General features: G+C 38.0%; 1 protein-coding gene across 8 annotated transcripts in view; it reads right to left on the bottom strand.

The window, feature by feature from the left end:
• The window catches only part of CCDC148 (coiled-coil domain containing 148), a 293,619-nt gene that overhangs the window by 170,309 nt on the left and 96,017 nt on the right, over positions 1 to 27,293 (bottom strand). For all 8 annotated transcript variants that reach the window (XM_061437347.1, XM_061437319.1, XM_061437336.1 and 5 more), the window contains 4 exons: positions 21,695 to 21,777; positions 21,347 to 21,498; positions 18,845 to 18,940; positions 18,587 to 18,768 (listed from right to left, as the gene is read on the bottom strand). In XM_061437347.1, the coding sequence (XP_061293331.1) occupies positions 18,587 to 18,768; positions 18,845 to 18,940; positions 21,347 to 21,498; positions 21,695 to 21,777 (513 nt within the window). The remainder of the gene's footprint in view (positions 1 to 18,586; positions 18,769 to 18,844; positions 18,941 to 21,346; positions 21,499 to 21,694; positions 21,778 to 27,293) is intronic.

Genomic DNA, 27,293 nt, shown 5'->3' with positions numbered 1-27,293 from the left:
GCGTCTTTTAATTTCATGGTTGCAATCACCATTTGCAGTGATTTTGGAGCCCAGAAAAATAAAGTCATTGGCAAAACTAATACAATTATGTAAAGTTTAAAAATAAAATAAAATTGGAAGAATAAAAAAAAAAAAAAAATAAAGTCAGCCACTATTCCCACTGTTTCCCCATCTATTTGCAATCTATCTATAGTCCCCATGAAGTGATGAGACCAGATGCCATGATCTTAGTCTTCTGAATGTTGAGCTTTAAGCCAACTTTTTCACTCTCCACTTTCACTTTCATCAAGAGGCTCTTTAGTTCTTCTTCACTTTCTGCCATTAGGGTGGTGTCATCTGCATATTTGAGGTTATTGATATTTCTCCTGGCAATCTTCATTCCAGCTGTGCTTCTTCCATCCCAGCGTTTCTCATGATGTACTCTGCATATAAGTTAAATAAGCAGGGTGACAATATACAGCCTTGACGTACTCCTTTTCCTATTTGGAACCAGTCTGTTGTTCCATGTCCAGTCCTAACTGTTGCTTCCTGACCTGCATACAGGTTTCTCAAGAGGGAGGTCGGGTGGTCTGGTATTCCCATCTCTTTCAGAATTTTCCATATTTTATTGTGATCCACACAGTCAAAGGCTTTGGCATAGTCAATAAAGCAGAAATAGATGTTTTTCTGGAACTCTCTTGCTTTTTCGATGATCCAGTGGAAATGATATATAAATACTCACAATATTATTATTTTAGAGTATTTATAGCAGTTTCCAGAGCTGCTGGCTTAAATTTCAAAGCAAATATTCACATCAGCGATACTAATGACACCATCATACATATCCATTAGGATGCTGTTTGTGAAGGAGAAAACTCCCACCACAATATATATACTGAGTCTCCAGTATAATAAAAATTTAACAGGTATGTTCAAACATGATAACTTCTTCATAACAATTAACTAGTTATTTCCTACTTAGCATTTAAAATAAAATCAAATTTAATGTATCTGAATTTCTAAATTCAAATTTTCACATTTATCTTTTCTAGTCAAACCTTCATCTTTTCATTGTAGAAAAAAATCTGTATAAAATAGTTTAATTATATGAAATAACTAAGGTTAGTTTTTACCTTCCAAAGTTATTATTTACTTTACCTGTTTTACAGATGATTATGATGACAGAACTAGCTAAATTACACAGATACTAAAAAATATTCCAATCACTTTTTTACCTTTGAATTTGAAAAATGACTATAATTTAAAGAAAAATTTAAAGAAGACTTTAAAATTATCCTAAAATGTAGTACTTTTGAAAATACCTTTAGACAAAAGGTCTTTGGTAAGTTTCTGCAATTTCTTTCTTTTTGTTTTTTTGTCCATCCAAATTTTCTAGTTTAAAATGTTTCAGGAAATTTTACCCTGCATGAATGTGAGATATTTACTACTCAGTCCTTACCTTCCATCCCCTGCTTCCCAATATTGCTGCTACTGCTGCTGCTGCTAAGTCGCTTCAGTCGTGTCCGACTCTGTGCGACCTCATAGATGGCAGCCCACCAGCCCCCACTGTCCCTGGGATTCTCCAGGCAAGAACACTGGAGTGAGTTGCCATTTCCTTCTCCAGTGCATGACAGTGAAAAGTGAAAATGAAGTTGCTCAGTCGAGTCTGGTTAGGATTTTTTTATAATGACTCAAACAGGTAGAATTAGGGGGACAGTTGGCTCTGGTCTGGTTGAATGCTCACAGCCCTGTTGTCCTCTGTTCTGAATTACCTGTTTTCTCATGTTTACATAAAAAATCCTAACCAGACTCACATTTATTAACTACCAGTTTTCTTCATAGTCATGTTTCAATCACTTCCCAGGGTTGTGGTTCCATCATGTCTAAAGACATTTAGAAGTGTGGGGACAGCCAAGATGGCAAGCAAGGACGTAAGACAACAGGAGAAACAAGTCTCTGAAACTAAAGATTGTGTCTTCAAACTGCCTGAAAGCTGTCTTAAATTTTCTCAGGGTAAAGGAGGCATTCCAGAAAACTGGTAATTAGTGCCTCCTGAAGCTAACTGGTGTGGTTACCAGCATCTGATGACTGTCTTGATTGGCAAGTGATCATAGTGAGTCTAGCCTAAAGAAAAACTCTTATCTCTTCAAGTGTAACATTGTCAGGAGAGTGAGCCACTGGTGGAAGAATGTGGATAAAAGATGGCTCAGACACAATCTGCTTGTTTGGCTGCATTGAGTCTGACTCTCTAGAAAATACAACTTGACAACACTTTCCAAAGTTGTCTTTCCAAGTCAAAACCATTCAAAAATGAAACTAATCAGCCTAGCTCCTGAAACTGTCTCCCCAGCTACTCACCACTCCATCCCAGGCCTATTGTCCAAATACCAATCTATCTTTGATTTTCTGCCTGGTTTACAAAGGGCTCTCTGACCTCAGACTCATTTCTGACCAACAAAATCTGCTCCTTGGATTTTGTTTGGGTGTGTACATTGTCTTCCAGGAGATCTATTGCCACTTAGCAGTCCTCTCCCTCCAGGCTCCCCAAGCTCTGCTCAGTTTACCTTCTCAGACAGTCAGAATAAAGTAGGCTCTTGGGAATATGATCAAAATCCAGTGAATTGAAAAATCAACAAGCAAAAATGTGACCTATACGGTAAAGCCAGAACTTGCACCAGCATCCAAACCACTTTCTTCTGAGGGGTGATAGGAAAGAAATACAACAGGGTTCCAAAAGTGATGGCTCCAGAATTTCTTACAGGAGGGTTTAGGAATGGAAATCTGGTCAAGAGGCTAAGAGATTTATTTGGAAGCTGCAAGTGCTATTTTCATAACAAGCATTCTGCTTTTACTTAGATACTTTTTAAAAGTAGTTTGCATCGAAAACTGAACTTTTTAACCTAGAATGTGTATATTTTTTGGAGGTGGAGTAGCTGGAATAGTGGCAATACACCTAAATCATCTTTGTCCTTACATCTATTCACCACTAGTTTTAAGAGGAAGTAGGATTCCCAGTGGAAATTTGGAAATAATATCAAGACAAAGCAGCTTGTTAAAAGTAAAACATAATGGCTCAACCATCCCATATGCAAAGTTTTAAAGAATTATAGTCATCACAAGACCAGTAAGAAAAAGAAAATTGTAGCAGACATTGCTTCTACCTTTGCTTCTGCTCACCAGAATCCTGATTTTATTCAAGATTTATCTTCTTCCATAATCCCTACCCACCCACCCACTTCAGGAAAAGTGAGCCCCATTCCAGACTCGGGAGTGAATCTTGATTGATCTTAAGCCATTCACAATCAACCATTCTCAGGCTCTCTGTTCTTGACAGTGCTTGATATAATCATGGACAAATGTCCCAATTCTGGCCACTGAAATGGGAGGAGAAGTCTCCTGGGGCAAAGGTTTCCTGGCTCTTCAGACAAGACACAAGGAAGAGGTCTCTTTCTGCTTGAGTGTGGCAGTGTGGAACTGCTATAGTTATCTGACAGAGGTCATCTATCTATCCCGCCAGAGGGCAAGGCAAGACAATGCAGAAAACTAGGCCTCACTGTGCTTAGACTTCTCTACCTCTGGGCTTCAACTGAAATAAGAAATAGCCTTATTGTTTATGTTACTTTCACTTGGGTTGAATATTCTCTGCTTTTAGCCAATGATATCCTATTTGATAGTTCATATAATGGAAGAAAAATGACCTTTTTAAATGTAACATCCTAATATTGCTTTGGAAGGCAAGTATCAATACTATTAAGGATACAGTGATTCAAGGGATGCAGAACAAGTGTGCCCAGTAACCAGCACCAACAGGGACACTGCTTAGCTGACTGAGAATAGACCAGTTCAGTTCAGTTCAGTTTAGTCACTCAGTCGTGTACACCTCTTTGTGACCCCATAAACTGCAGCACACCAGGCTTCCTTGTCCATCACCAACTCCCAGAGTCCATCCAAACCCATGTCCATTGAGTTGGTGATGCCATCCAACCATCTCATCCTCTGTCATCCCCTTCTCCTCCTGCCCCCAATCCCTCCCAGCATCAGGGTCTTTTCCAATGAGTCAGCTCTTCGCATCAGGTGGCCAAAGTATTGGAGTTTCAGCTTCAAAATCAGTCCTACCAATGAATACCCAGGACTGATCTCCTTTAGGAAGGACTGGTTGGATCTCCTGGCAGTCCAAGGGACTCTCAAGAGTCTTCTCCAACACCACAGTTCAAAAGCATCAATTCTTCGGCCCTCAGCTTTCTTTATAGTCCAACTCTCACATCCATACATGACCACTGGAAAAACCATAGCCTTGACTAGACAGACCTTTGTTGACAAAGTAATGTCTCTGCTTTTTAATATGCTGTCTAGGCTGGTCATAACTTTCCTTCCAAGGAGTAAGCATCTTTTAATTTCATGGCTGCAATCACCATTTGCAGTGATTTTGGAGCCCAGAAAAATAAAGTCATCCACTGTTTCCCCATCTATTTGCCATGAAGTGATGGGGTCACACAGAGTCGGACACAACTGAAGTGACTTAGCAGCAGCAGCAGCAGCAGATGAGACCAGATGCCATGATCTTAGTCTTCTGAATGTTGAGCTTTAAGCCAACTTTTTCACTCTCCACTTTCACTTTCATCAAGAGGCTATTTAGTTTTTCTTCACTTTCTGCCATAAGGGTGGTGTCATCTGCATATCTGACCAGTGTTCAACACCAAAGGCCATTTTTAAGACAAAAAAACCAAAACAAGCTCAAACTCAAGTGAACAGAATTGGTAAAGACAAGATCACCCACAAACGTATTATTTAATTTTTTTTAAAAAGTCTTATTGAGCCAAAATCTGCTTTCATGTTACCGTTTTATTCTTCACTTTTGAGAGACAATGATATTTTTAGATGCAATAAAGTTGAAGTGAATAAAATTATTTTATATTGATATTATTACTCAATTTTCCAGGTTCAAAAGCAAGAATAATAGAATTGGACTACTTCTTTGGGATGGGATGAGGAAAAATTTAATTAATGATTATGAGGCCTTCTGAAATTTTATTTGTCACATAAAACTTTTATAATATCACCTCAAACCAACTACCAGTAGTCATTAAGAATTATAAGACTGGAATAGAAGAATGATGGTTCTTTTTCTCAATTTATTACTTTTTAGACATTAGCAATGCTCATAGTTTCTGACATTACTGGTTCTCCATAGTCTCAGTTCTAATGATATGGTTCCCTCAAAGGATTATATTTATCCACAGGCGGACTTCAAGGAAGTAGGAAAAACTTGTTATTAACAGTTGGTTTGATATATTAAATAGACATTATAATTCCTCTCATATCAAAATTTGGCAACCCTGTCCATTGAAATTTTAATCCTGTCTTTGCCTATAACTGCACAGGTTTTATTATTTTAATAACAAATTCTATCTGTGTCATCCAGGTTAAAAAATAACATAGACCAATTGTCTTGGACACAAATCTGTCAAGCTGATATGTTTCCATTTTCTTCAATCTGATTTACTCAAGATTAATTTGATTTCATATAGTGAAGAACAAAAACCTCTCATAAATGACTCTCACTCCATCCTGTAAAAGCCTGATTTTTCAGTTTTCTGAAGTATCAAAAATGTAGCCTCATGCACCATTATACTGTGTAGCTTCTATGTGAAGCAATTATATCAAGAAGGCAGTTGTGGGCTACTGTGATACTAACAATAAAGACTTCTGAACTAGAAATTTATTACCACTAGTCTTGTACTTTCCAAAAAGACATTTAAATGAACATAACATATACGTCAATACACAGACTAAGTTATTAATTAAGCAAAAGCAAAAATCTAAGATTAGTTTTGGGGATGTCCTTGAGAAATTGGACCTATTTTTCCCCTTGATAAAATGTATTCCACTGAAGTCAAGAGAATTTAAACTTCATTTTATTCCCACAGCAAACCCAGAATAGGTTGAGCAATCACCAAATGTGACTCTTAGTTTAAGAACACAAAGTAAATCTTTTCAACAATGTATTTATTTTAGGAGAAAGCTATGAAATACATATGACAAAAAATAAAAATCTCAGTTTGCAATTATTACCTCTCCAGGAGAAACATAAATTCCCAGGTGAGGCTGGACCATCCGTGTTGGAATAGGCCAAGAGAAAATGGGAGTTGCAGTGACTGTGGATATTGCTTGAGGGGGTCACGTAACCAGTGTGACTAAGTGAATACGTTAGTGTTCAAATAATAATACTCTTGTTTCTGAGCACTTCTCTCCTCATTAACCACCCTTAAAATACAGCCAGAAATGTAGAACCTGAGACTGGACATGCCCAGGCACTGAAACTTTCCAAAAGTTCTGAGACTACATTCTCAGAGAAAAATGCCACCTGCTAATTAAAGCTCTGGTTTTCCAGGTGGCTCCACAGGTAAAGAATCCACCTGCCAGTGCAGGAGATGCAGGTTTAATACCTGGGTCAGAAGATCCCCTGGAGAAGAAAATGACAACCCATTCCAGTATTCTCGGATAATCTTATGAACAGAGGAGTCTGGTGGGCAATAATCCATGAGGTCACAAAAAAGTCAGACATGACTCGGTGACTAAACAACAATTAAGGCTCCAGCATTTGAACTTCTTGTAACATCATCAAGTAAGCGAATTACAGTTGTTTGTTATGCTCCTTTCTCTTTCTTCTATCTTGTATTCATCAAAATATAGTCACATGTATAAGAATATGTTCATTCAAATTTTTTTTTATCACTTCCCTGGTGGCTCAACAACCTCAGATATGCAGATGATACCACCCTAATGTCAGAAAGCAAAGAGGAACTAAAGAGCCTCTTGATGAAGGTGAAAGAGGAGAGTGAAAAATCTGGCTTAAAACTCAGCATTCAAAAAACTAAGATCATGGCATCTGGTCCCAGCACTTCATGGCATATAGAAGAGGAAAAAGTGGAAACAGGGACAGATACTACTAACTAGCTATTTTGAAAGTCATTAATAGTTAGGGTAAATTGAAAATTTTTAGTTGAAAAAATATAAAACTAGTGGGTCTTCACAATGTACACCCAGAGGGCCAAAATTGTTAAAATCATTGTGGGTTTTTAAATAGCACTCAAGGTTCAGATCTCATAAAAGAATGATAATTATGAATCAATATTTTAAAATGTAATATATTTTTCAAACAATAAAGTAGAAATTACTTGTTATCACTGTATAGTTTTTGCCACATATTGGCTTCAAATCTGACATAGCTAAGTAGAGCATCAAACAATTTTGTCTCATCTATATGATTAATTCACCAAATGTTAGGAAATTAAAGCCACAATCTCATCTAAGTCTAAAACAAGTAATTAAACTTGTCATGTTACTAATGAAATACAATCCAAACAGAATTTAAATAGCTTCACAAACATACTGAATAAATAAATAGGTTCAACTGAAGCCAATTTTTAAAAAAAATTGTTTTAGTAAAACATTTAAGCCATATTGTCCAAGATAGTAACCACTAGCCACCTGTGGCTATTCAGCACTTGAAATGTGGCCAGTCCCAATTCAGGTATGCTGTGGTGTGAAGCGTAAACCAGATATCAAAAGATTTTGTGTAAAAAAAGAATGTAATATGACTCATTAATAATTTTAAATTATTGATTAAATATTAAAAATATACTATTTTGCACTAAGTTAAATTTAGTTAAAAATATAATATTAAAATAAATTTTATCTTTTAAAATGTTTTATTATGACTAGTTAAAAATTTTAAATTATGTTTGTGGCTCACATCACACTTGTATGACACAGCACTGTTCTGGTCATCAACATAATTTACCAATACCCTGGTACATATACATGCTTAAAGTGGTGTGGTGTCGGGGAGAAGCTTTCTATTCAGATGCATCAGAAGAAACTCATTCCTGTTCAGCTATCTACTTTTTAGAAACTTAGGGGAAAGTGCTCATCTATAGCTACAACTGTAAAATAAATCAGTAAAATAGAGCTTTTTAAATGAGGTGTATTGAAGATTAAAATTACAGGTATTTGTCATGTCATGTAATAGGTACTCAATAAATATCAATGGTCCCCTCTTCCCTCTTTAACTTAGATTTTTAAAAGTCTCTATTTTTGCTTTATAAAATAGAAATAGTATGTATGCCAAAATTACTTATAATATTACTACCTGAGGATAGCTATTATTATAATTTATGCAGGTAGATAATCTCAGTCTTTTTTTTTTTTTCGTGTGGCTAAGAGGGAAAGGGAAAAAAGAGAATCCGTGTTATGTAAACTATTTTGTGGCCTGATTTTTTAATTGCATAGCTACTTATTGCAACTACCTGTGTCATTAAAAATTCTTTAATATAATTATTAATGACAGTGTGGTATTCCATGGTGTGGATATATCATAATTGATGAAGCTAAATCCCCTGTGTTGGCTATTTAGTCATTTTGAAGATTTCGCTATCACTAAAGAAAGAAAAATAATATTGAACACTCTCAAAGCCAACTATTTATTTCACTTTTATGATTATTTCCCTTAAGATTATTTCTAAAGAGATAAAGATAATTTACACATATAAAGATATGTGATGACATATTCCCAGACTGCCTCACAAAAGAGTTTATATACTAATCATGTATAAAAATACTCATTTCCCCCATACTTTTAATCTTGGATAAATTCCTTTTGTGTTTTACCATTTTATAGGTAAAAATATGAGTATTTTTAAGTTTTTCCATGAGTAGAGGGGTTTTCATAAATCCCTCTGTCATTTGTATTATGCAGAATTCCATGGACTGCTACCACAATATCAATTCATCTCCCAGAATCTGACCATATACTCTACATTGAACCACTTGTGTACTAAATCCTCTTAGGGGTTATTCTCATTAGTATCAAACGTACTGATATCTGTCCCATTTTAAGCAAAACAAAACAACAACATAAAAGTCTGGTCCTACTTTGTTGCTCTCCTTTGAAAAAGAACTTCTCAAAAGTATTATCAATGCTCTTTGCCTTCGACTGTTTCCTCCCATTCACTTGAATCCAACCCAGTCAGGCATTTGTTGCCTCTTCTTCAATGAAAACGGTTACCAACGACCTCCATGTGGAGTCAGCAGTCAACCACCAGCCCTATTTTATTTGACTTGGTGTATCACCCCTCCTTAGCTTACAGTGCTGCCCACTCCCTCTTACCTTGCCTTCTGGAACAGCACACTTTTCAGGTTTCCTTTGTATTTAACAGACCTAGTATCTCCTTTCTTGGTGACTCCTCTTCATGCTGACACTGTAATGCCAGCAGACCCAAGGAATCAGTCTTTATCTTCTCCTTTGTCCCTTCACTCACTGTTTTGGTGATCACATCCAATTTCATACTGGTGACTCACAAACACGTATCTCCAGCTCTGATCTCTGTCCAGAACTCCAGACTTATAAAACTGACTGCCTTCCTTCCCAAAGGCTGTACTTGGACACCTGATGGCATCAAACTCAAAGTTCCAAACCTGAATGCCTGATTTTCCCCTCTGCTTTGCTTACAATCCTCCCCAACGCAGTTAATGGTAACTTCTTCCTTCCAGTTCCTCAACCACAAAATTCTGGACTGTGCTTTTATTGCTCTCTTTTTCTCACTGGCGTGACCTTTTAAATGTGTCCAAAAGCTGATGATTTCACACTACCTCCACTTCCTAATGCAGGCCATCATTATCTCTCACCTGGGCTTTTAAAATAACTTTCTAAAGGTTCAGTCTTCTCTTGCCCCTCCTTTCCTCCATCATAAACACAACTGCCAGAGTGATACTGCTAAAACATAACTTAGGTCTTGTTACTCTGCACATTTCCCCATACTTCTGCTTCCAATAGCTTCCCATAGTACTCAGAGTAGAATTGGAAGTTTTAGAAATGGCTATTGGGCTCTAAATGTCCCACCCTCACTCTTACACTTAGATTATACTTTCTACCCTTCTCCCATCTATAACTCTGTTCCTGCCACACAAGCCTCCTGCCAGAAACATACCCACCTTAGTAAACATGGCTAGAACACTCATACTCCATATTTCTGCATGACCAGCCCTCTTGCCCCCTTCATGACTTCCCTTCAATGTCACTTTTTCAGCTGGGACTATTGCCAAAAATCTATTCAAAATTACAATCTGCCTCCTCCCCCACAACTCCAGCAACTTCTCTTTTACTCTAATGTCTATTTTTTTCAGAGGACTTTTCACCTTCTAATGCACTGCTGTGAATAATTTAACTAGGTATCACGTTTAACTGTGTGTCTCCAACTTGCTTCATGAGTACAGGGGGTTTTGTCTATTTTATGCCAGTAATTTCTCAACAAATATTTGTTAAAAATATGAAATATAAATAACTTCTTCATCTCTTTTGTCCCTTTTCACTTCTGGCTGTTCATTCAATCAATTAATTAGCAAACTGTCTTCATATGTTTTAATGATTTTAATTTTTTGTGCCTGATATTTGCCAATATTTCCTATTTATCATTTAATTTTTACCCTTATTATTTTTTCCTTTAAAAATTCCTTGTCTTTAGAATAGATATTATACTCACAGGTTTCAAAATTCAAAAGGTTTAATAAATTGGGGGGGGGGGGTACAATAAAAATTTTCTCTCACACTCAGACGCCCAGTCTTCTAGCTCCTGTCCCCAAGGAAACAAAAGGTATCAATTTTTTTGTATTTTTCAGACATATAAGCAAATATATATCTGAATATACGTATATGTAATGAGAGAGAGAGTACACGTTTACTTTTTACTAATTTACAAAATGTGTACTGTACACTGTTACAAGGTTTGCTTAACCTTATATCACACCCTAATCAGCTTGACCCTGGAGAGTGTTTCATATCAGTGAATGCTAAGTATTTACCTTTTTTTTTTTTTTTTTTGGCTGTGCCATGCAGCTTGCAGGATGTTAGTTCCCAGACCAGGGGAGCTAAGGGTCTCCAGAGGTGAAAGCACAGAGCCCTAATCACTGGACCACCAGGGAATTCCCTACATTATTTTTTAATCCAGAAAATAATACATTGTATAGAAACTTATAAAATTAACCCCTATTGGTATTAAGATTATTTCCTTAATCTTTAGCTACTACAATGAATAACCAAAAATAAATCACTATATATTCAAGTATCCCCTGGAGTAAGAAATGGCAACCCTCTCCATATTCTTGCCTGAAAAAATTTCATGGACAGAGAAGCCTGGTGGGCTACTGTCCAAGGGGTCAAAAAAAGAGTCAGAAATAAATCACTGTATATTCAAGTATACAATTGACACTTTAACAATATGGAAGGAGGGTGGGATCTTCCCAACCCAGGGACTGAACAAGAGTCTCCTGAGTCTCCTGCATTGGAAGGCTGATTCTTTTCCACTGAGCAGCCTTTGTTAAGAAGAACAGAATCCTCTGGGGTTACTCAAAATGTGTTTTTCCCCTTCCCCTACCAGAGGCTTGAGGGGAGTTTTCACAAATATTCACTGTGGATATCTAGTGGAACTCCTTGAAGTAAAACTCAAAAAAGTGTGGGGAGCGCCCATGACTAAGGTCCCTAGGATTTTTAATTCTGAGTTGTCCACACTCAGCATCCAGTAATTCATCAATTATAGTGCAGCTTTTTCTACCCCAACACTGGTTCCTATGAAAGTTTCTGCTAATGGGTTTCTTCTCAGATAATTTGTGATTCTCTGTATCACCTGTGTCTCCAGTTTTGGGTGCAGTGATTTGCCCTTGGCCTTATTCCTCTGACATACAGAAGAAGAGTTGTTGATTTTCCAGTTTGCTCAACTTTCTACTCCTCATCAGAGCAGAGTAGCAAATGATAAGCCCCTTACTTGCTGGACAGAAAATTAGAAGTCCATATTGATTCTTTAAAGATTTTATATACTTGCCTGAGGAAACATCCTGTTAGATTTTATTAAATGTTTATGTCATTGTATATATTTAAATTTTTTCTTCATGATTTCACTGCAGGTAACATGCAGTTCATGGGGTCGCAGAGTCGGATACGACTAAATGACTTCACTTTCACTTTTCACTTTCATGCATTGGAGAAGGAAATGGCAACCCACTCCAGTGTTCTTGCCTGGAGAATCCCAGGGACGGGGAAGCCTGATGGGCTGCTGTCTATGGGGTCGCACAGAGTTGGACACGACTGAAGCGACTTAGCAGCAGCAGCAGCAGCAACATGTTTTAAAAGGACTTCTCTACTCCAAGATTACTTAATATTTGTTTTTATTTTTATCTAATTATTTTACGATTTTTTTCTTATTCATATTTTAATGCATCTGGAGTTCATTGAGTCACATGGAATAAGAGATTTAACCTCATTTTCTAATTCCCTGCTATTTAGTATTATCATATAAATAATCCAATCTTTCCCTCACAGTATAAAAATTTTACCTTTACATCAAATTAAATTATTATAGATACTCTCTGTATTTCTATTTTCTTCCACTGAGCTGCTACAGACATATAAAATCTTCTAATTTGCTTTAATATTAAATATATATTTATATTCAGTATGCAAGTTTTACCACTCTCCTAGCCACAATGAAGTCAATTTCACTTCTGTCCTTTATTGTGCCCATCTTTGCATGAAATGTTTCCTTGGTATCTCTACTTCTCTTAAAGAGAACTCTAGTCTTTCCCATTCTACCTAGGGACAACCACAGTGGTGTGGTCACTCACCTAGAGCCAGACATCCTGAAGTGTGAAGTCAAGTGGATCCCAGAAAGCATTACTACAATCAAATCTAGTGGAGGTGATGGAATTCCAGCTGAGCTATTTCAAATCCTAACATATGATGCTGTTAAAGTGCTGCATTCAATATGCTAGCAAATTTGGAAGTCAGCAGTGGCCACAGGACTGGAAAAGGTCAGTTTTCATTCCAGTCTCAAAGAAGGGTAATGTCAAAGACTATTCAAACTACCACAAATTGTACTCATTTCACAGCTAGCAAGGTAATGCTCAAAATTCTTCAAGCTAGCCTCCAGCAGTACATGAACTGAGAACTTCCAGAAGTATAAGCTGCATTTACAAAAGGCAGAGAAACCAGAGATCAAATTGCTAACATCTGCTATATATTACAGAAATTTTTCTTATAGAAAAAGCAAAGAAATTCCAGAAAAACATCTACTTCTACTTCACTGACTACACTAAAGCCTTTGACTATGTGAATCACAACAAACTGAAAAATTCTTAAAGAGACGGAAATACCAGACCGCCTTACCTGCCTCCTGAGAAACCTGTATGCACATCAAGAAACAACAGTTAGAACCAAACATAGAACAGTGGACTAGTTCAAAATTGGGAAAGGAGTATGTCAAGGATGTATATTGTCATCCTGTTTATTTAACTTCTGTGCAGAGGACATCATGTGAAATGCTGGGCTGGATGAATCATTAGCTGGAATCAAGATTTCTGGGAGAAATATCAACAACCTCAGATAAACAGATGATACTATCCTAATGTCAGAAAGCAAAGAGGAACAAAAGATCCCCTTGAGAGTGAAAGAGGAGGTTGAAAAGGCTGGCTTAAAATTCAGCATTCAAAAAACTGAGATCATGGCATCTAGTCCCATCACTTCATGGCAAATAAATGGGGAAACAATGGAAGCAGTGACAGACTTTATTTTCTTGGGCTTCAAAATCACTGCAGATGGTAACTACAGCCATGAAATTAAAAGACATTTGCTCCTTGGAAGAAAAGCTATGACCAACCTAGATAGCATATTCAAAAGCAGAGACATTACTTTGCCAACAAAGGTCCATCTACTCAAAGCTACGGTTTTTCTAGTAGTCATGTATGGATGTGAGAGTTGGACTAAAAAGAAAGCTGAGCAACAAAGAATTGATGCTTTTGAACTGTGGTATTGGAGAAGACTATCAGCGTCTCTTGGACAGCAAGGAGACCAACTTGCTAAAGGAAATCCTAAAGGAAATCGACTCTGAATATTCATTGGAAGGACTGATGCTACAGCTGAAGCTCTAATAAGTTGGCTACCTGATGGGAAGAGCCGACTAATTGGAAAAGATCCTGATGCTGGGAAAGATTGAGGGCAGGAGGAGAAGGGGGCGACAGAGGATGAGATTGGCTGGATGGCATCATCAACACAATGGGCGTGAGTTTGAGCAAACTCCAGGAGATGGTGAAGGACAGGGAAGCCTGGCGTGCTGCAGTCCATGGGGTTGCAAAGAGTTGTACATGACGGAGCATCTGAACAACCACCCCCAGTTATTCTTCATTCTGAAACTTTGGGCAATTTCACAACCTTAATCTTCCTAATATATTTTGGAATAATGTTCAAGAATTCTTCAATTCCAATTGTATTAAATTAACAGATTAATTTCATGAGTCATGGGTAATGGCACCCCACTCCAGTACTCTTGCCTGGAAAATCCCATGGATGGAGGAGCCTGGTAGGCTGCAGTCCATGGGGTCGTGAAGAGTCGGACATGACTGAGTGACTTCACTTGCACTTTTCACTTTCATGCATTGGAGAAGGAAATGGCAACCCACTCCAGTGTTCTTGCCTGGAGAATCCCAGGGACAGCGGAGCCTGGTGGGCTGTCGTCTATGGGGTCGCACAGAGTCGGACACGACTGAAGCGACTTAGCAGTAGCAGCAGCAGGGTATTTTGAAATCAGATCAACTATTGAATAAAATTAGGAATTTTATAGTCAAACTGATTTAAGACATTAATTGGACTAATTGCTTTTGGAAATGCAGCAATGAGGTTGGTTTCCCATGCTGTTCAAACAAGGTACCAACCCAGTCTCCCATGGTATCTGTACCCTCTCCTCTGCTTGTTTGCTGCTCTCCTTCACTCACAACATGGCTGCCAGCAGCAACCACAGTTGTGTACTTTCCTGGTAGAACCACAGTGAAAATAATGCACTACTTCTCACCTGTATCTAACAAAAGTTCTGAGCTTTGCTCTGATTTGGACCACCTTTTGCTGTGGCCTGAGGAAATGAAGCTACTGACTGGTACACATTCCCAGCTAGGGTGTACCTTTGGATCTGGGGATGGAATCATTCCAATCCAAACTGGCAAGCTGCTACTAAATAGGAGCAGTTAAATGTTGGGATTAACCATGATCGCAATGAAAATTTCTTATAATTTAAAAATGTCCCCCAGACCTTTCAGCCTTCTTAGTCCTAGCAGTAGGCATCTATTTAAAATATATACACACTCACTTGTGCAGGTGTATGCATACATGTACACAAGCTATGCGAATTCTTACAAGGCCTAAAAACTAGAACCAAAAGGTGAAATGGTCTTATCCAAATCATGGCAGATATTGGCAAATGAGAGTTAAACATATAATTCATTGTGCTAGATAGAACAGTATATTTACATGACTGACTCACCAATAGCCAGAGATTTCTGATGCACACCACCTCTGTAGTTATTCAGAATAGCCTATTTATTCTCTTTCTCCTCAGTAAGACTACTTCTGAAATCTCATTCAATTTTATTGGTGTTTCATCATTCACTGCCAGCATATTTGTCAAGGTCTCTGCAGTTGGCATTTGTCTATAATTTGGTCAGGGTAAATGTGCATATGTCCATTCCCCTCAATATTCCAAGCCTTCTTAAAGGGAAGGACACATTCTAGTCTAGTCTACCTGTTGAACCCCTTACCAAGGAGCTTAGCAGCGACCACTGTATATTAAGGATTACTGAATAAATATCATCAAGTAGAACATCTCATTAGCTATATGAAATTTATTCTGGATAATTATATGTGACAAACAGACTATTAAACTAGAATTTATGAACCCATATTCTTCCAAAGTACTTTTCTACTGCTCTCATAACAGGACTTGCCACTCTCACCTCATTGTTTTCACCTTTCATTCATCTCAATTGAGCAATCATTTATTTAGAAGCTGCTATGTACCAGGATATGCTTGGTGCTAATGATACAAATATTGCTAATTACTTTATCTTCTAGGGTGTACAGCCTCAGCATTGAATATACCTTCTGGGAAGGTTCTTACCAGCGCCCTTCTGTCTTATTTTAACCCTATGCATTCCTCAGATTCCATAGTGAATCATACTTCTTCCATCAAGTCTTTCTGAGCTATTTTTCCTTCAGTGCTGCTTCTTTGTGCAGAAATCTTAGCATATTCATCTCATTCTCTAATCTCAGTAATGGCAATGGAGCTGTGAATCTCAGTCTTTACTGAGTGGTGCAGGGTTACCCAAAAGAAGAGCACAAAGAGTTTAGATTCAAACAGAGGTAAGAAAGTGTGTTGTAAAAAATAGATCCTAGTGGAAGGGAGCTGATACAGGCTGCTAAGGCAAAGCTTCCATGTTTAGGAGCCATTAACCTAGAAATACCACAGTCTCAGCCAGCTTTCCTGAGGGACAAGATGCCATCTGGGAGGAAAGGTCATGGGGCAGCCAACCCGCTTTAAAACGACAGTCAGGTTTACCTCCCTTCATGGCACAATCAGTCTAATTACTAAAAACACCAACAGCAAACACAAAAAACCCCCTCATCCTTGCTGGATGAGTTCTAAAATCTCTTTAACAAGGTTGGGGTTGGGAAGGGAGAGAGGATGTTTATTTTACAATTAGAGATAAACTAAGTACATGGTTAATATTTCACTGTGATTGAGTTTCAATTAAAGTATAATTAATCAATAAATAAACTATTAATTATATATTATTAATATTTTCTCAGCTTTATTACAAGATGGGAAGAAAGGAAGACAGAAAGGCAGGGGGCTTTCAGGAGACCACAAACATGTTTGCCTATGAGGAACATGTGACCGTTGCCACAGAGAAGTAAGAAACCAGCTTAGGTCTTGAAAGCCACAGACTTCACCTAGGATTGCCTTTCCGAGAGCTGAGACACACAGAAGCTGTCACAGAGGAGTCTGGATCAAGAAGCTAAGAAAGCAAAGAGCTCGGGTTGGTAGGATTTAAGATTGTCTTTGTTATTAATTTCTTAACACTAGTAATTTTACATAGAAGAGCTTCATTCACAAGCAATTCATTAAGAAATATAATAAATACTAATATTTGCTGGGTGTTCATTGGAAGGACTGATGCTAAAGCTGAAACTCCAATACTTTGGCCACCTCATGTGAAAATTTGACTAATTGGAAAAGACCCTGATGCTGGGAGGGATTGAGGGCAGGAGGAAAAGGGGACGACAGAAGATGAGATGGCTGGATAGCATCACCGACTTGATGGACATGAGTTTGAGTGAACTCCGGGAGTTGGTGATGGACAGGGAGGCCTGGCGTGCTGCAGTTCATGGGGTCGCAAAGAGTCGGACACGACTGAGCGACTGAACTGAACTGAATATTTGCACATTTATCATCTTTCATTTCAAGGGAAGTGTCTTTTACTTCTAATTTACTATAAATATGTCCCTTCAATAGTGTTTCTTTCTTTTTAAATGTACATTCTTTGGGGAAATTTTTGAATTCAACATAATAGAGTAAAAAGCATATTTTCCTACAAAATGTTCCCCAGAAACTTTATATACTTAACACTATATGAAGTAGGTTATTGATTTGACCCAGGGTGGCATTTCTCAGTTTGTTCATTAAATGAATTTTAATATAGAATTTATACTAGAGAAGATGGCCTTGCCAACAAGAATTTTAAGTCACTTAGCATTATAGTTGTCATTCAGAAGAGGATTGTCATTCTCATGATACAATCAAAAGTCATTTTCTTATTGCCATTTACAGCAAAATGGATGGACTTAGAGATTATCTTACTAAGTGAAGTCAGAGAAAGACAAGTATTACATGTTATCATTTATGTGTGGAATCTAAAAAATAATACATGAATCTATGCACAAAAAAGAAACAGACTCACAAATATAGAAAACAAACATATGCTTACCAAAGCAGAAATGAGTGGAGAGATAAATTTGGAATATGGGACTAACAAACTACTACACATAAAGTAACAGAAAGGCCAGCACTGTTAGGACAAAGTCTAGTTTAAAGCAACAGGATTTACTCTATAGCACAGGGAACTATATTCAATATCTTATAATAACATATAATGGAAAATAATCTGAAAAATATATATATATAGCTGAGTCACTTTGCTATACACCTGAAACTAACACAAAATTGTAAATTAACTAAACTTGAATTTTAACGGTGCATTTTCTAAAAAAGTTTATAAAATATGTTTTGTATTCAGTATAGGGCAAAATCATGGTAGATTACAGATAACATAATTACATGGGTATATTTTCCTCTGTAATCAATTTTTAGTACTCATTTTAAAATTTCCACTGAAGAGAAGCTTCATATCTTGAAATGAAAATTCAGTTATAAAAAATTCAAGTTTTAAAAAAATTCATGTTTAAAAACTATTTCTTACCAATAGTAAAGTGATAAATAAGAAAGATACTTTAACCATATACAAATCTTTAAAACCGTTACTTCAGGGAAATTACTTTGCAGAAAAAATAAGAAAACCTCTCCTTTCAAGAGTCAATTTAAACATTTACTGGTAGACTATATTCCAAGCACAAGGTGTCTCTAAAAATGGTAAATTAGAAGTATAGTGACCCCTAAAAAAAATAAAAAATTTTATGACAAAAATCTACATAATTGAAGAAGTTTTAGCTCATCACCTGTATATGTCTTCTAACTGCAGATCAAAATCTTGAAGTTTCTTTTGATATTTCTCTGTAAAGTTATAGAATTCATTAAGGATTGAAGATTTCAAGTCAGGGTATGGACATTCCAAAGTTTCTAATTCCATGGGCAGTTGACTAAGCAGGTTACTTCTTTCTTCTGAAGAATGATCTAATATCTGAAAAAAAAATTATATGATTGTTCTATTTAATATAAATGACAAATTGATAGATTACTATCTGTATTGCACTTACTTTAATGCTCCAGTCTGAAAGATAATTTTCTATTTCCTGTTGCTCTAGCCTAAGTTGTTCATAGACAGCTTTCAATTGTTTCTTCACGAAGTCAACCTATAGGACATTTAAAGCAAGTGGTATGCAAATTATTGATTTATTCAATATTTAAATTTAAAGTCACAGAAATTTTTCTCAAAAGTCAGTAAGTGATGACAAATTAAATAAGTGAAAGTCCCTTTCAGAATCCATGGAAGAGGGTTCAAGAGATGTCACATCCAGGCAGTGTCCATCAGGCAAAGGAGCTTTAAAGGGGCTTCTGGACAGATAACCCCAAAATGAGTTCAATTATAGCCACTCTGCACTCACAGTGAGTTTTGTTTGTGATAAGGCAGAAAGCTTACCAGACTGCCTCTGTTTCAATCACCCCCTCCTTTCCTCACATCCTTGCTACTAATCCCCAGATGGGCACTGATTTTTAATGTTCATTTTTAATTATTTATGAAAGCAATATGACAATACTACAAAAGCAACTAAAAAAATAGAGTAAGAAAAAAATCACCTGAAAGCCTACATACAGTGGCAACCATGATAAAGGAGTTTATGCTCTAGTCAGTGGCTGCTAAGTTGCTTCAGTTGTGTCCAACTCTGCGTGACCCACAGACGGCAGCCCACCAGGCTCTGCCATCCCTGGGATTTTCCAGGCAAGAACACTGGAGTGGGTTGCCATTTCCTTCTCCAATGCATGAAAGTGAAAAGTGAAAGTGAAGTCGCTCAGTCGTGTCCCACTCTCTGCGACTGCATGGACTCCAACCTACCAGGTTCCTCCAACCATAGGATTTTCCAGGCAAGAGTACTGGAGTGGGTTGCCATTGTAGTAAGTAAACTCATAAAAAAGTAGGTAAGAAAGTATCAGGAGGAGGTAAGTGAGGTATAAACTGGGTGAGGGGATAGGGAGTGACTGGGGCTTCTCTCGTATGAGTGGTCAGTACAGGCATCTCAGAGGAAAGGACATTAATGCTAAGACTAAAAGACAAAAAGAGCCATCAGTGGGACAGAAGAAACAGCCCGTGCAAAGGCCTTGAGACAGGAAGGAGTCTGGCTTATGTGAGGAATAGGAAGAAGGCCAGCACTGTTAGGACAAAGTCTAGTAGGTAAAGCAGGGTATCAGATAGATAGTAAGACTAAAGAGGTGGAAGGTGGGGTCAGATGCATGGGGAGTTTTGGTACCAGGTACCCAACACACAGTGAGGCCAAGAGATATCAAAATGTCAGAGTTTGGAGCAGAGAAAGGCTTGCTACAGGGCCCTGCAAAGAGACAGGTGGCTCATGCCTTAAAAAACCCCAAACTCCCCAAAAGCTTTTAGCAAATCCCTTTTTATACGAAAGGTAAGGGAGGGGCCATAGTTAGTTGTTGCAAAATTCTAGTGTCAGATCCTTTGTTCTCCAAGTTAAGTCATGGTCTGGTCACAAAGATCATGCAAACCTCCACTGAAACAAATGATAGTCTCTGTTCTAACAAGAAAGAGCAAAGTCCCAAGGTTCAACTTCTCCCCTCCCGCCAAGATCCAGACTCTGGCTAGGAGGAGGGAGTCCCTGTGCCAGCCGGTTACCTTGCCTGGGAGCGTTAGTCCAGCAAGCAGTCTGGGTCCTCCCACCAGTGCCCAGGCCTGGCTGAGGAGACAGATCTCAGCCGGTGGCACTTTCAGGGTCCACTCCCCAGGCCTTGCCCAGCCATTATCACTGAGGGAGCAAGAAGCCCAGGACCCAGCCATCACATGGCCCAAAGCTGGGGGAACCTGGTCCTACAGACTGTGGCCCATGGAGACTGCCACCACCATTAGGTCTAAAAGATGGGGATTGGGGAGAGTTTTGCTGTTGCTTCAGGGCCTGGGCCTGGCCAGTGGGTGGCCATGGTGAAGGTTCTGGAGCCTTGAAGGACACAGCCCTCACCCTTTCCCCAGGTCCACCAGCTCACCTGCCAGCTAGAGGTCAGAGGGCCTGGAGCACCCCAGAGAGGGTGGTGATCCACTTCTCACCACACTTCGTGCTGTGAGGACCACCTCATGGCTGACTGCTGGTGAAGTGGGACTTGTAACCACAGCGCTAACAGTCACCCCTTAATGGTTACATGCTAACGATCTCTAAGGATCTCACTCTAACAGTCTCTCTTTAAAGGTCTCACGCTAAGGATCTTGCGCTAAAGGTCAGGAGCTCAGGCTGCACACTTGACCCACCCCTATTACAGGAGGAACCCTGGCCAGTAGGAGCCCTGAGGGGATTTACCAGGAGGATGACTTAATCCCTGTCCCTAGGATAGGACCTCAGAATACACTGGAAGGAGGAGAAAGGAGGAAAGCAGGGTTATGAGGTTATTGTAACATTTCTAGGTGAGAAATGAGCATGTTGGACAGATTAAGGGACAGAATTTGCTATACATTCTATTTAAGCACATAAAACATACACGTTTATCTCAGACTCTTCCAAATATTACAGTATTAAAAGTAAAGGAGATATACTGACCTCTTCCAATACTTTCATAGAGTTAGATTCACTGTGTGAGTGTGAATACTGTGAAATGTGATGCTGTCTGTATTTTAGATCTTCTCTCAATTGCTGAATAGGATTTATTACATTTTTAAGATATGTGCACCATTGTTCTGATAACTCCTGTTCTATGGTGAAACAAAATCAAAGCAACACATTATTAAGTTTCTTCAAGAACAGGTCATTAAGATGCAGATTTTTTGGATTCCTTTAGAAAAAAACAAACAGCAGTTAATATTTAAAAGACTGAAATGTGTGGCCCACTTTCATCTTTAAAACAAAACTCCCCTTTAAATGTGGGACCAAAGAAAAAACAAAACCTACCAAAATTCATAAGGTCAGAAAGACATTCATTTCCAATGTTCTCTTCACTGAATAAGGATTTTATTTCAGATTCCATTTTGTATCTGAAATAGACAATATCTTAATCAATTATATTATAATCATAAACATACATACAAGTTAAAAAATAACTAGCAGTAGAAATACTCAATCTAATGTGGTTTCATTCACCTGTTCATTAATTCAGACAGCATACTACATTCCTAACATCGATTAGATAATCTCCAAGACACTGAGAGAGACAGAAGTATGGCTGCATACCTCAGAAGTAACAGCATTAGCAAGGCAAGGACAGGATACATCCCTGCACTATTTCAGGTGGAAAGAGCAGTAGGAAGTGGGGAGCCACTGAAGGATATTAAGCTGACCACACCAATTCAGATCTGTGTTTCAGAAAGATTTCCAAGGCAACAAGATGGACAATGGGCTGGAAGGAGGGTGGTCAATAAAAATGGAAGATGAAGAGGGGATCAGGCAAACCTGGACCCACAAGGAGGTTATTTTAAAAGTTCAGAGAAGGTCCTGACTTAGGGAAATGGGAGTAAAAGTATATATTTTACATACCAAAAATATAATAAATCTTAATAAACTTTTACTATACTATTTAAATATAGTCATTTTAGAGTAAAACTATAACCAGCACTAAATGGACATAAATTTACTGTACTCAATCCCTTATTTATGGCAGGTTTGATAAAAATCATAAAAAGAGTTTTGATTTGTTATGATTAAGATACATTATTTAAATGGTATAAAATAAGAAAATAGCAACAATATAATACTTTAATATGATTATTTTTATTTTTGTATGTAAGTTTCTAGTCCTTGTCTATATGCATGAATATTTTAAATAGTTGTAATTATAGCCTATCTACCATTTTACATTAAGACTTTTTGAAAACTAACTTTAATAATAATAAATAATTATTTATTTATTCCAAGTAATTTTTGTAATTATTGTTTACCTTAGTGGCTGCATGGTATCCTATTTTATATATGTGCCATCATCTTTTAAGCCAATTTACAAATATGAGACAAGGGTTTTGTTTACATGTATAAAGGAGGGGGTGCTACTGTAGATGACACTATTTCTTTAGCATATGGTCTTAGTCAAAAGCTTTTTTAAGATTACATATGAAATTGATGGGACTGGATGCCATGATCATAAACATGGCATTCAGTCCCATCACTTCGTGGCAAAAAGATGGGGAAACAATGGAAACAGTGACAGATTTTATTTTGGGGGCTCCAAAATCACTGCAGATGGTGACTGCAGCCATGAAATTAAAAGATGCTTACTCCTTGCTTCCAAGGAGTAAGCTTGGAAGCAAGCTTACTTGCTTGGAAACTATGACCAACCTAGACAGCACATTAAAAATCAGAGACATTACTTTGCCAACAAAGGTCCATCTAGTCAAAGCTTTGGTTTTTCCAGTAGTCATGTATGGATGTGAGAGTTGGACTATAAAGAAAGCTGAGCACTGAAGAAATGATGCTTTTGAACTGTCATGTTGGAGAAGACTCTTGAGAGTCCCCTGGACTGCAAGGAGATCAAACCAGTCAATCAAACATGTATATTATCATATGTAAAATGATCAAACCAGTAAAGGAAATCAGTCCTGACTATTCATTGGAAGGACTGATGCTGAAGCTGAATCTCCAATACTTTAGCCACCTGATGCGAAGAACTGACTCATTGGAAAAGACCCTGATGCTGGGAAAGATTGAAAGCAGGAGGACAAGGGGATGACAGAGGATGAGATAGTTGGATGGCATCACCAACTCAATGTACATGAGTTTGAGCAAGCTTCAAATATTGGTAATAGACAAGGGAGCCTGGTGTGCTGCAGTCAGTGGGGTCGCCAAGAGTGGGACACACCTGAGTGACTGAACTGATGAAACTGATATACTGAGAATGGGTGCATGACAGTGGAGTATACCCAGAAGTTATTTCATAACATATATATATTTTTTAATTATTTGGCTGTATCAGGTCTTTGTTGCGTCATTTGGGATTTTTTCTTACAGTTTCAGTATAAAGGCTTAATTGCCCTGTGGCATCTAGGATCCCATTCCCAACTAGGGATCGAACTTGCACTCTCTCCATTGCAAGGCCATTCTTTTCTTTTCTTTTTTTTAATTGGAGGCTAATTACTTTACAATATTGTGCCATACAATTTGCCATACATTCACATGAATCAGCCATGGGTGTACATGTGTTCCCCATCCTGAACCCCGCTCCCACCTCCCGCCCCATCCCATTCCTCAGGGTCATCCCAGTGCACCAGCCCTGAGCACCCGGTCTCATGCATAGAACCTGGACTGGTGATCTATTTCACATATGATAATATACATGTTTCAATGCTATTCTCTCAAATTATCCCACCCTCGCCTTCTCCCACAGAGTCCAGAAGTCTGTTCTTTACATCTGGGTCTCTTTTGCTGTCTCACATATAGGGTCATCGTTACCATCATTCTGAATCCCATATATATGCATTAATATACTGTATTGGTGTTTTTCTTTCTGACTTACTTCACTCTGTAGAATAGGCTCCAGTTTCATCCACCTCATTAGAACTGATTCAAATACATTCTTTTTAATAGCTGAGTAATATTCCATTGTGTATATGGACCACAGCTCTGCCGATGGACATCTAGGTTGCTTCCATGTCCTGGCTATTGTAAACAGTGCTGCGATGAACATTGGGGTACACGTGTCTCTTTCAATTCTGGTTTCCTCGGTGTGTATGCCCAGCAGTGGGATTGCTGGGTCATATGGCAGTTCTATTTTCAGTTTTTTAAGGAATCTCCACACTATTCTCCATAGTGGCTGTACTAGTTTGCGTTCCCACCAACAGTGTAAGAGGGTTCCTTTTTCTCCACACCCTCTCCAGCATTTATGGCTTGTAGACTTTGTGATAGTAGCCATTTTGACTAGCGTAAAATGGTACCTCATAGTGGTTTTGATTTGCATTTCTCTGATAATGAGTGATGTTGAGCATCTTTTCATGTGTTTGTTAGCCATCTGTATGTCTTCTTTGGGAAAATGTCTGTTTAGTTCTTTGGTTCATTTTTTGATTGGGTCACTTATTTTTCTGGAATTGAGCTGCAGGAGTTGCTTGTATATTTTTGAGATTAATTCTTTGTCAGATGCTTCATTTGCTATTATTTTCTCCCATTCTGAAGGCTGTCTTTTCACCTTGCTTATAGTTTCCTTCATTGTGCAAAAGCTTTTAAATTTAACTAGGTCCCATTTGTTTATTTTTGCTTTTATTTCCATTACTCTGGGATGTGGGTCATAGAGGATTCTGCTATGGTTTACATCAGAGAGTGTTTTGCCTATGTTTTCCTCTAGGAGTTTTATAGTTTCTGGTCTTACATTTAGATCTTTAATCCATTTTGAGTTTATTTTTGTGTATGGTTTTAGAAAGTGTTCTAGTTTCAGTCTTTTCAAGTGGTTGACCAGTTTTCCCAGCACCACTTGTTAAAGAGATTGTCTTTTCTCCATTGTATATTCTTGCCTCCTTTGTCAAAGATAAGGTGTCCATAGGTGTGCAGATTTATCTCTGGGCTTTCTATTTTGTTCCATTGATCTGTGTTTCTGTCTTGATGCCTGTGGCTTTGTAGTAGAGCCTGAAGTCAGGCAGGTTGATTCCTCCAGGTCCATTCATCTTTCTCAAGATTGCTTTGGCTATTCAAGGTTTTTTGTATTTCCGTACAACTTGTGAAATTATTTGTTCTAGTTCTCTGAAAAATACCCATGGTAGCTTAATAGGGATTGCATTGAATCTATAGATTGCTTTGGGTAGTATACTCATTTTCACTATGTTGATTCTTCCAATCCACGAACATGGTATATTTCTCCATCTATTTGTGTCATCTTTGATTTCTTTCATCAGTGTTTTATAGTTGCAAGGCACATTCTTAACCACTGAACCACCAGGGAAGTTTTACTTGGATTTTTTAAACAAAAATATAGCACTTATAAATTATTTAGCTCAGTCCTCTTATATTTTCATCATCCAGAAAGCCATAGTAGAACATAAAAACCAACAGAACTGGCTTTGTTCATAGAGGAGATCAATCTGCTACTGTGCATGTAATAATTCTAGTAAGCTCCATCCTGGCTTTCTAGATCAACAACCCTGACCCAACAGGCAAGACTAGTCTATTTCTCTAACTGTCCTAATTGGCTAACAAAATCCAGAACCAAGTACTACATGACAAGCTTGTGAATATACGTTGTTTCCCAAATCATGTCCCATAAAACAGAAACATCAATAAGATGGTAGGGAAAACTTGGAAACGGTGAACTAAACAAATCAGATAAGTTTACATAGTGCTGGATTATTCAGAAACTTGATTATGCTAAAGTGCATTGAGGTTCTCCAAAAAGGGATGAAATATGTAATATTTTCCTAATTATGGGACATGGAAATTCATTATTCTCCATGGAGTATCTTGAAGAATATATCTGTTTTGTAGAATTTGATTGAGGAAATACAGATAAAAATTGCAATGGGCTCAAAGGCATTAAAATTGGTAACTCTTGGGAAGAGAACCCTGCCTGTTCACCACTGACATGTAGACTTAGTACCAAGTGTTCACCAAGTCAGAACTCTGCAGCACATACAACTGCCTCCGCATCTGAAGATGGAACAAATTGAAGGCAACTTTCCTTGTCCAAATCTGCCAATTTAAGTACTTCCTACTGCTACTTGACCTGTCCTCTGGTACCACTGAATATGATGATACTACAAAAATTCTCCTGAGTTTTTGTGTGACTGTTTGTCTAGAGGATATATTAATCTACTTCCTAGATAAACCCAGTTGCAATGCAATCTCTTGCAAGATAAATCAGCCTGATAAGGACACATTTGAGCTCTCGGGAGTCTACTCTCACACTCCTTGCCCTTCCAAGATGCTGCTAAAGTTCCAGGTGTAGTAGAATCAGTCTCTTTAGGAAATCGAAAGTTACCCAGAGCCTCCTGGGATTTCTGAGGCGAAATTACCAATTTAGGCAGAACAAGTGAAACATGGGGCACTGGAGAGTGGTGGAGTCATAAGCCATTTATGCAAACAACAGCACAGTGGCAAGGACTGTGAAAGATGGAGTAAGAGAGGATGTTAAAGTTCCTTCACTGGAACTAACAGACAGAGGATCAGCAGAAAATGAGGGCACCAGACAGGCTGAAGGCCAGAGCTCTACCCCTCCAACAAGGAAGGAATTCAGCAGTGCAGACAGTTGGGAACCTCAGACTATCTGTTTGATTGGCTTTTCTCTCTTGTAAGAGGCTGTCCCAATTTCTGTGTACCAGAAAAGGCAGGGAAGGAAATCTCACAATAATTGGCTAAGGGATGAACTCAGTAAATTATCAGATGGCCTGAGTCACACACTACGGGTACTGGTCTCATTTTCATACTTAAAGACACTTTTCCAGATAATATTTAATTATTGGTAAAACCTCATGATATTTTCTGGATAAAGGTGCTATTTTTAAAATAATGCTTTAAAACTAAAATTATGAGTAAATGACATATATTTCTAAAAGAAACTATAGTAAAAGTAGTAAGGCTTACA

Source organism: Bos javanicus, chromosome 2 (assembly GCF_032452875.1).
Source record: "Bos javanicus breed banteng chromosome 2, ARS-OSU_banteng_1.0, whole genome shotgun sequence".
Classification (NCBI taxonomy): Eukaryota; Metazoa; Chordata; class Mammalia; order Artiodactyla; family Bovidae; genus Bos; species Bos javanicus.
This window is presented reverse-complemented; position numbering and strand designations above follow the sequence as displayed.